The sequence below is a fragment of the Rhinolophus hipposideros genome, assembly GCF_964194185.1.
Source record: "Rhinolophus hipposideros genome assembly, chromosome: 5".
NCBI lineage: Eukaryota > Metazoa > Chordata > Mammalia > Chiroptera > Rhinolophidae > Rhinolophus > Rhinolophus hipposideros.
Genome location: NC_138051.1, coordinates 55,081,691 through 55,091,947, shown reverse-complemented (window position 1 = coordinate 55,091,947; position 10,257 = coordinate 55,081,691). Strand labels below are relative to the sequence as shown.

At 44.7% G+C, this 10,257-nt stretch overlaps 1 protein-coding gene across 1 annotated transcript; it reads right to left on the bottom strand.

Moving 5' to 3' along the window:
- Positions 1–9,306: 9,306 nt before the first annotated feature.
- On the bottom strand, positions 9,307–9,799 carry LOC308497657 (U1 small nuclear ribonucleoprotein C-like; the record flags this gene model as incomplete). Its single annotated transcript, XM_081048551.1, has 1 exon — positions 9,307–9,799. The coding sequence occupies exon 1, from the start codon at positions 9,784–9,786 to the stop codon at positions 9,307–9,309; it is 480 nt and encodes a 159-aa protein (XP_080904677.1). The 5' UTR covers positions 9,787–9,799.
- Between the last annotated feature and the right edge of the window lie 458 nt (positions 9,800–10,257).

Here is a 10,257-nt window from a genome sequence, read left to right as displayed (position 1 = left end):
CTTCTTCCTCCGCAAGCTTTGAATGCAGTGGCTTATCATTTCTTCTTTGCTCACTGATATTTGGAAAGAGAAGCCATTTATTTAGCTCTTTCCCAGCTGTGCCTGTTTCTCTGTAAGCTGCCAACCCTTTATTTTTTTTGAGTTTTGTAATTCACAAGTTGGTGTGAGTATTTCCCATCACTGGAAATGGTCCAGGGATGATATTCTTCGAGGGTTTATAAAAAACAGCTGAATCCCGACCCTTGTATCCAAAGCCCCTTCTATAGGATTTAGAGCAGATGGTGGGACAGAAGACGCTGTCCTAGCACGAGACATGCACCCATAAAATGAGGGCTCCAACGAAAATGCCAGCATAATGTGCCCAAGTCACACAAAAGGGGACGCTCAGCATAGACTGACAGGCTAGCTACAACACCGCCCCTCCCCCCCCACCAGGTTATGCTGGCGGCAACTCCACACGCAATGGAACCCTCAGTAATCAATCAAGGTGTCAATCCAGATGGCCTGTGAGGAAGGAATGGGGGCCGCAGGTGGATAGGTGGGTAATGAAGCTCTGGCAGTCCTCTCCCCGCTTCCCGCCTCACACCCGTACATGGTTAATGCATGAGGCGATATTCAATTATCTCCCAGCAGCAGTTGGGAGCAGGAGAGCAGCTAACCATGCACCCAGTTACCACCCTAAAGGCCACTAGAGTCAGGCTGCAGCTGAACAGTGGCCTCAGACTGGTTCCCAGGACATTATTTCCAACAGTGGCCACAGAAGTTTTCCTGGGGACTGGATTAAGTAAGCCCACAGTCTTCCTCAAGCAGAAAGAGATGGCAGCAGGGCTTCTGTCTTGTGCCCCTGAGTGATGGCATGGGGCATCACCTTCAACCAACACAACTTTGGAAAAGGCTGGTATATGGGACAGGCGTCAGCCTGAGGAACTGGACCAAGTCTGGGGACCAGAACCCAGGGAGGGAGGAGAGGCAGCAGCCATGCAGGGAGACGTGCATTTCATGGAGAAATAACTGTGCAGACAAGAGCTGGCTGCAGTGGCTGCCTTGGTCCTGCCTGGAGGCTGTTCATCGACCCATCCTGGTCCCCATGGGACCTAGCTGACAACTCTCATCCAGCCCTGGAGAAGTCTACACCCACCTGGCGGGTGGGGAAGCAGTTCTGTGCTCACAGGGCAGGTGACCGAGTGTGCAAATTTCAGTCATGAGGAAAAGCCTATGTGGGGCGCTGCATGCAGTTCAGGCTTGGTATGTTGGATAGATGTGTCAAAGTTCACATGTCCCATCAAACCCCCTTACTGGTCTCCCCCCAGGTCTGCCGTACTCTTGAGGATGAACACAGGGAACTCCATCCTTCAAGCCAAACCCTTTAAAGTAATGCTCATTCCTCTCAAACCCACATTCAATCCTCAGCAAATATTGTTCCTCCTCCTTTAAGAATTCCACCACTTAGGTCTATGCCACCACCCATTGTCTTCCAGCTGGTCTCCCTGCCTCCTGTGTGGCCTCCCCTCCCAATCCATCCACCAATCTGCATCCCAAGTGATCTTCTATAACATCACCCCCCCCTTTAAAATCTCCCAATGGTTCTGTGCACTCTCCAGGATAAAGTAAAACCTTCTTCATATGGCTTATAATACCTTTTGTGATATGACCCTTTTTTACTTTCCAGGCTCCTCTTTCACCGCTTCCCTCACACCCTGGCCCTCAGATACACATACCATTCAGGCCATACATTTAGTTATTTCATCAGAAACTCATTCATCGAATATGTACTGAACGCTTACTATGTGCCAAACTCTGTTCCAGGTACTGGGAATGTAGCAATGAACAAAACAAATGATCTGCCCCCAGAAAGCTTACATTCTATGGTGGGGGTTGGGGGAAGTAGGGCAATGATGTAAACAAATACGGTAGTCCCCCCTTATCCACGAGGAATATGTTCCGAGACCTCCAGTAGCTGCCTCAAACCGTGGATAGTACTGAACCCTACATGCAGTTTACTAAGTTTTTCTTATATATATACGTAACTATGATAAACTTTAATTTATCAACTAGGCACAGTAAGAGATGAATAGCAATAACTACTAATAAAATAGAACAATTACAACAATATACTGTTATAAAAGTTATGTGAATGTGGCATTAGTAAGTGACATAAGGGTTAGTACTTGAACATAAGCACTGTGAGACGACGAAGGCCGATCTGATAACCAAGACAGCGTCTAGGTAACTATGGGTGGGTAGCGTATGCAGTGTGGATAGGCTGGACAAAGAGATGATGTACTTCCCAGGTGGGATGGGGCAGGATGGCACAAGATTTCATCAAGCTACTCAGAATGATGCACAATTTAAAACGTACGAATTGTTTATTTCTGGAATTTTCCATTTAATATTTTTGGACTACGGTTGACTGCAGATACGTGAAACCATAGAAAGTGAAACTGTGGATTGGACGGGGCACTGTACCCATATGTCAGGTGATGATAAGGGCTATGGAAGAGACTGAGCAAAGGAGGAAGATGGTTGGTTGAGGTTTCTAGTGCTCACCCAGGTCCAACTGCCCTCCTTCCAGGCGATGACACAGCAGGGCCACACCCCCAATTCTTGCAGTTAGATGGGGCCATGTGACTAGTTCCGACCAATGGGTTGTGAGCTTTAGCAATGTTGAGTGTCAGTAGGGGGCTAAAGCAAGGTCCTCCAGCACTGGCTTCCCCTGCAGCAACAACGAAGGAGCCTGTGTGTTCCAGTTCCAGTAGCTACGAGATCGCAAAGCCTTCTTCAGCAAGGATGGCAGAGTTGCCACTTAGACAATGGTTGTGCCAACGAGTTGGCCAGACCTGCAGTGGAACTTGGGACAGAGATACAGATCTGAGCTGAGGCAGTGGTAATGAGGATGGAGGGAGGGAAGACCCAGGATCAGAAAGTGTTTAGACTCAACATAATAAAGGCCATATACGACAAGCCCTCAGCTAACCTCATAATTAATGGTGAAAAGCTGAAGCCCTTTGCTCTACGTTCAGGAACACGACAAGGTTGTCCCCTATCACCTCTGCTTTTCAACATAGTGTTGGAAGTCCTCGCCAGAGCTATCAGGCAAGAGAAAGAAATAAAAGGCATCCAAATTGGGAATGAAGAAGTTAAATTGTCACTCTTTGCAGATGACATGATGCTATACATAGAAAACCCTAAAGACTCCACCAAAAAGCTATTAGAAACAATCAATGAATATAGTAAAGTTGCTGGCTACAAAATCAACGTACAAAAGTCCATTGCCTTCCTATATACCAACAATGAAATCTCAGAAAAAGAGATAGAAAAAACAATTCCTTTTGCAATTGCAGCAAAAAGAATAAAATACCTAGGAATAAACTTAACCAAGGATGTGAAGGATTTATATGCTGAAAACTATAAGACATTTTTGAAAGAAATTGAAGAAGACACAAAGAAATGGAAAGACATTTCGTGCTCATGGATTGGAAGAATCAACATAGTTAAAATGGCCATATTACCCAAAGCCATATACAGATTTAATGCAATCCCCATTAAAATCCCAATGGCATTTTTTAAAGAAATAGAACAAAAAATCATCAGATTTGTTTGGAACCACAAAAGACCCCGAATAGCCAAAGCAATATTAAAAAAAAAAGAACAATACAGGAGGTATCACACTCCCTGATTTTTCCTTGTACTACAGGGCTACAATAATCAAAACAGCTTGGTATTGGCGGAAAAACAGACACATAGACCAATGGAATAGAATTGAGAACCCAGAAATAAAACCATATAAATATGGACAGATAATTTTTGACAAAGAAGCTAAAAACATACGATGGAGGAAAGACAGCCTCTTCAATAAATGGTGCTGGCAGAATTGGATAGCTACGTGCAAAAGAATGAAACTGGACTGCTATCTGTCACCATGTACCAAAATTAATTCAAAATGGATCAAAGACTTAAGCATAAGACCTGACACAATAAACTGCATTGAAGAAAACATAGGTACTAAACTTATGGACCTTGGGTTCAAAGAGCATTTTATGAATTTGACTCCAAAGGCAATGGAAGTAAAAACTAAAATAAACAAATGGGATTATATGAAACTGAAAAGCTTCTGCACAGCAAAAGAAACTATTGACAAAATAATGAGGCAACCAACTGAATGGGAGAAGATTTTCGCAAACAGTTCCTCTGATAAGGGGCTAATATCCAAAATATACAAGGAACTCATGAAACTCAACAACAAAAAAACAAACAACCCAATTGAAAAATGGACAGAGGACCTGAAGAGACATTTCTCCAAAGAGGATATACAAATGGCAAATAGACATATGAAAAAATGCTCAACATCGCTAATCATCAGAGAAATGCAAATGAAAACCACAATGAGATATCACCTCACCCCAGTCAGAATGGCTTTCATCAACAAAACAAATAGTAACAAGTGTTGGAGAGGCTGTGGAGAAAAAGGAACTCTCATACACTGTTGGTGGGAATGCAGACTGGTGCAGCCGCTATGGAAGGCAGTGTGGAGGCTCCTCAAGAAATTACGAATAGAATTACCATATGACCCAGCAATCGCTCTCCTGGGTATCTACCCCAAAAATATAAAAGCATTTCTCTATAGAGACACGTGTACTCCAATGTTCATTGCAGCTTTGTTTACGGTGGCCAAGACATGGAAACAACCAAAATGTCCTTCGACAGATGAATGGATAAAGAAGTTGTGGTACATATACACAATGGAATACTATTCGGCGTTACGGAAAGATGATATAGGAACATTTGTGACAACATGGATGGATCTCGAGAGAATAATGCTAAGTGAAACAAGTCAGACAGAAAAAGCAGAGAACCCTATGATTTCACTGATATGTGGTATATAGACCAAAAAGAACAAGACAAACAAATGAGAAACAAAAACTCATAGACACAGACAATAATTTAGTGGTTACCAGAGGGTAAGGGGGTGGGGGGTGGGTGATGAGGGTAAAGGGGATCAAATATATGGTGATGGAAGGAGAACTGACTCTGGGTGGTGAACACACAATGGGATTTATAGACGTTGTAATACAGAATTGTACACCTGAAATCTATGTAAATTTACTAACAATTGTCACCCCAATAAAATTAATTAAAAAAAAAAAAAAAAAAAAAAAAAAAACTAAAATAAACAAATGGGATTATATGAAACTGAAAAGCTTCTGCACAGCAAAAGAAACTATTGACAAAATAATGAGGCAACCAACTGAATGGGAGAAGATTTTCGCAAACAGCTCCTCTGATAAGGGACTAATATCCAAAATATTCAAGGAACTCATGAAACTCAACAACAAAAAAACAAACAACCCAATTGAAAAATGGACAGAGGACCTGAAGAGACATTTCTCCAAAGAGGATATACAAATGGCAAATAGACATATGAAAAAATGCTCAACATCGCTAATCATCAGAGAAATGCAAATGAAAACCACAATGAGATATCACCTCACCCCAGTCAGAATGGCTTTCATCAACAAAACAAATAGTAACAAGTGTTGGAGAGGCTGTGGAGAAAAAGGAACTCTCATACACTGTTGGTGGGAATGCAGACTGGTGCAGCCGCTATGGAAGGCAGTGTGGAGGTTCCTCAAGAAATTACGAATAGAATTACCATATGACCCAGCAATCGCTCTCCTGGGTATCTACCCCAAAAATATAAAAGCATTTCTCTATAGAGACACGTGTACGCCAATGTTCATTGCAGCTTTGTTTACGGTGGCCAAGACATGGAAACAACCAAAATGTCCTTCGATAGAGGAATGGATAAAGAAGTTGTGGTACATATACACAATGGAATACTATTCGGCGTTAAGGAAAGATGATATAGGAACATTTGTGACAACATGGATGGATCTCGAGAGAATAATGCTAAGTGAAACAAGTCAGACAGAAAAAGCAGAGAACCCTATGATTTCACTGATATGTGGTATATAAACCAAAAAGAACAAGACAAACAAATGAGAAACAAAAACTCATAGACACAGACAATAATTTAGTGGTTACCAGAGGGTAAGGGGGTGGGGGGTGGGTGATGAGGGTAAAGGGGATCAAATATATGGTGATGGAAGGAGAACTGACTCTGGGTGGTGAACACACAATGGGATTTATAGACGATGTAATACAGAATTGTACACCTGAAATCTATGTAAATTTACTAACAATTGTCACCCCAATAAAATTAATTTAAAAAAAAAAAAAAAAAAGAAAGTGTTTAGAAAGTAGACCCACAGTATGTAGAATGAATTACAGGAGTCTGGGATGAGTCCTGGTGCCTGGGTGCCCCAGGGGACACAGGAAGTAGGGCTGCAGGGCTGAGGGAGAGCAGATGAATTCAGTATGGGGCCTGTGGAATCTGAGGTGTTGTCTATGGAACTGTGTTAGGCAGTTAGACCTGTGTCAAGCAGCAAGAAGAGTGGTCTGTGCCAACTGTACAGATTAGGGAATCCATGAAACGCAGATGGTATCTGAAGCTGTGCTGAGATGACCCAGGGAGGGGGTAGAGGGAAGAGGAAGAGGGCAAGGATCTCTGGGCATTAAACGGGGCAGGTGAGGGTAAAGGTAAAGGACACTGAGAAAGAATGGCCAGGGGACTACAGGAAGAGCAGGAAGGAATGGGAAAGGACAGGCTTTGCAGCCTTTAAGACACACGCACATCACCTGAGGGTTTTGTAGAAACGCAGACCTGGCTGCGTAAGTCTGGGATAGGGCACAAGATTCTGCATTTCCGTCCGACTCCCAGGTGATGTTGAGGCTAAGGGTTTGCAGACCGTGCTTTGCGAAGAGACTTTTCAGAAGGATCAAGTGGTGGGTCATGGGAGTCTTCTGCGCGATGCCGGTCTGTCTCATGTAGGAGCAGCCGTGGGGAGGACGGAGCCATCCCAGATTGAGGAAATCCTGCCCATTGTAACCAGGTTGCCTGGATCAGGTGTTGCCATGGATTCTGGGCTCCATTCTGAGGACTTTAAAAGGCAAGTTTTCTCCAGGCGGCCTTCTGCTCGAATGTGTACATCCTTGGGGCCCTCAAGCAGAGCAGAAGTTTTCCCTGCATTGTTGGAGCCGGGGAGCTGTCTGAGATGACCTCTAAGAGGGCAGATGGGCATTCTGCAGACTTTCCCTGCCCCGTTGATAGTCTGCGCAAATGTTTCACTCTGCCCCTCTGCATGACGCGGTCATGCTGACAGCTGCTCAGGGACTTCCCCAGCTGTTGTAAAAAGCAGCTGGGGCACCCTTCAGAAGTCCTCAGTGTGAATTCTTCTTGCAAGAGGTTAGAGGGGAGGACCCCATTCTCCAACCTTCTCTGGCTGTCTTCGAGTACATATTCCCTAGTAAGTCACTCAAAGCTCTCCACAATTCTGACCTTTATCCTTATCTACCACAACATCTTCCATAGAGTCCTTTTCCATCACCCTGGCTCTCCTCTCCTCTACTCCTAATATTCAACTCCCCTTCCTACAAGACACCTTGAAATCTTGTGTTCCTTTCTCTATTCCCGTATCTTCCAATAGTTCGAGGCCTGGCTAAAATTCCACCATCTCAGGAAGCCTCAGAATAAATCTCTCCTGCTGCAGGACCCCCATCCCTCCATCATTTGCGCTTCTGTTTTAGCATTTCCCAGAGGCTGTTTACCAACTAGTTTCTGAGCTTGGGGGTGGGGATGGGGGGTGAGAGGGGTAAGAGGTGAAGACTGCCATATTCATCTCTGTATCAGAGACTGTTGCATACAGCTGTGCAGGTTGGCCACTGCACAAGAGCATCCAGATCAAGTGGGTGGGTGAGGACCAATAGTGGGATCTGATGTAGCCTAAGAGTTGCTCACCGAGCTGTGCTCCCTGGCAAGGGCCTGCATTGGTCCAGAGGAAGAGGTGCCTTTTCCATTTTCATACAAAGATGCTACACAGGCCAGACGGAGCCTAGTCTCTACCCTCTCAGGACCTGAGCAAGCTTTGCAGGTGATAGGGGCTTTATGAATGTTTGTGAGATTGTCCTGTTCATTAACATACATGTGAAATAGCAATTCAAAGCTGCTGATGAACACAGGCTGATCACACCCTCGTGCCCCCTTTTCTAGCTCTGCCCTTGTGTACAGATCACCTCTCCAGTGATTTACTTCATTTTTCTAAAGAGGCTGCATAATTCTCTGAAAGGATTTAAGAAATCTGTCCAACATCGTGACCCTATCTGGAAAGATCTCAGCCCCTACCTCCTGGATAGCACTCTGCCTCTTAGGCGGGGACTCAGCGCTGGGCCGTATCTCTGGGTGGCTGATGAAAGACTCCATTACCAGAATCATGGGACGACTGGGTCTAGCTGAATAAATAACTCTTCATTTCCACCCCCCCAGAGTAAAAAATCTCCATTTTCCTATTTCTACCAGACCCAGCCCTCAGTGCTCTCATAACCTCACTCATTGTCCAGACCAGAGAGAAGAGACATGTGAACAGGAAATTTTCTTCAGGGGTAGCCAACGGCCACTTGGACCTCCACGTGGGAAAGCCTCCAAAGGGAGCAAGGGACAGCCTGGCTGTGCTTGGGGGTAGGAGGGAATGAAGGAAGGTGGGTGAAGACAATGAAGGGCAAGTTGGCCTGTCACGGCCCAACACCCAGCTGCTTCTGAGGCTGCGACTCACTTGGGAAAGCTGTTCCAGAAGACATCTGAGAGTGGCCCAGTGGGCCTAAGCCTTCTTGCCTGCTGCCATTATGTCTTTATCTTTGCTGCCTCCTTACTTTCCAGCACCCGTATCTCAGGATGTTGGCTGGTCACTTTCCTTCTAAAAGTCTCTGTTCTTCTGGTTTCCAGACCATGGCACACTCCTGGTCTCTAGGTATCCCTTTCTTCCTAGCCCCCTTCATCCTCTCCTGTCTCACTGCCCACGCTGCTGGTGGACCTCTCATCTCAGACCATGGGCTTCCCTGGCTTGCCAACAGTACAGCATGGAGCCTTGTAGCTCTTCTGTGCATAGACAAATACATGAGTGCATGCATACAGGTTAGTTTTTAAACTAAAAATGATATCTTACTATGTGCTGTGTTCTTTTTTTTTTTTTTAACTAAAAGAGTTGACAATTTTATTTTCACATTTCACAATACAAATGAAAATTGCTTTTTTGGTCCCACTACACCCTTCCAAAACTATTCTCTTTGATAGGAAAGGGGGAGCGAGTCTTCCTTGTCATGCTATTAGGAAACACCCAGGGTCCCAGCACCATGATCTCCTGGAGAAATAGAACAAGTTATACAGAACTGTTAGAAAGAGGCTCCCCTCTTTCCTTATCTGTCTGGTCGAGTCATTCCTGGCCGAGTGGGTACCATCATGGGACGGGCGGGAGGTCTCATCATTGGGGGCCCTGGCATCATTGGCATGTGGCCTCCCACAGGCGGCCTCATTCCAGGAGCAGGTCCCACAGGCATCATCCCAGGAGGAGGAGGGCCCATCATTGGCATCATGGGAGGGCCCCCCATGTGGGGTGCTGGCATCATACCTGGGCGAGGAGGACCTGGGAGGCTGGGGGGAGGTGGGATCATTGCCCCCGCAGGAGGAGGAGCAGAGAATGGAGTAGGAGGTATCTTTCCTTGCTGAAATGCTGCGGTTGTTTTGTCAATCAGACTCTGAGCCTGCTCTTCCATCCATTTCTGATAGTAGTCTTTCACATTCTCTTTGTGTTTCCTACCACTGCAGTGTGTCTTTCTCACAGATGGAGAGTCATCAGTGAGGTATGTATCGCAGTAGTTACAATAAAACTTAGGCATGTTGCTGCGCAAGACGTTGGCCACTCGATGTGTGCTGTGTTCTTACTTACTACTTACTTACTAGCTGTGTTCTTGATTTCTAACGATGGTGCCATCATCCCCTAGTGCCAGAGGAAGAAGTCTAGAATCATCCTAACTCTTCCTATTTCTTACCCTTTCTAATTTGACCTTCTAAGTAGTTCTGGAACTGTCCTTCTATTTTGACTATCTCTGTCCAGTCATCAGCAGCTCTTACCTGGATTATTAAGATAATTTTCTAATGGGACTTCCTATCTCCAGGTTGGCCCCTTTTTAAATGAACCCTCTATTCAATTAAAAAAAATTGGTGAAATAAAATTCAGATAACATAAAAATCCACCATTTTAGAACATACAATTCAGTAGTTTTTAGTATATTTTCAATGTTCTACAACCATCATCACTAGTGCCAGAATATTATATGAGTGGTTTTTGAGTTACAAGCCTTGATCTA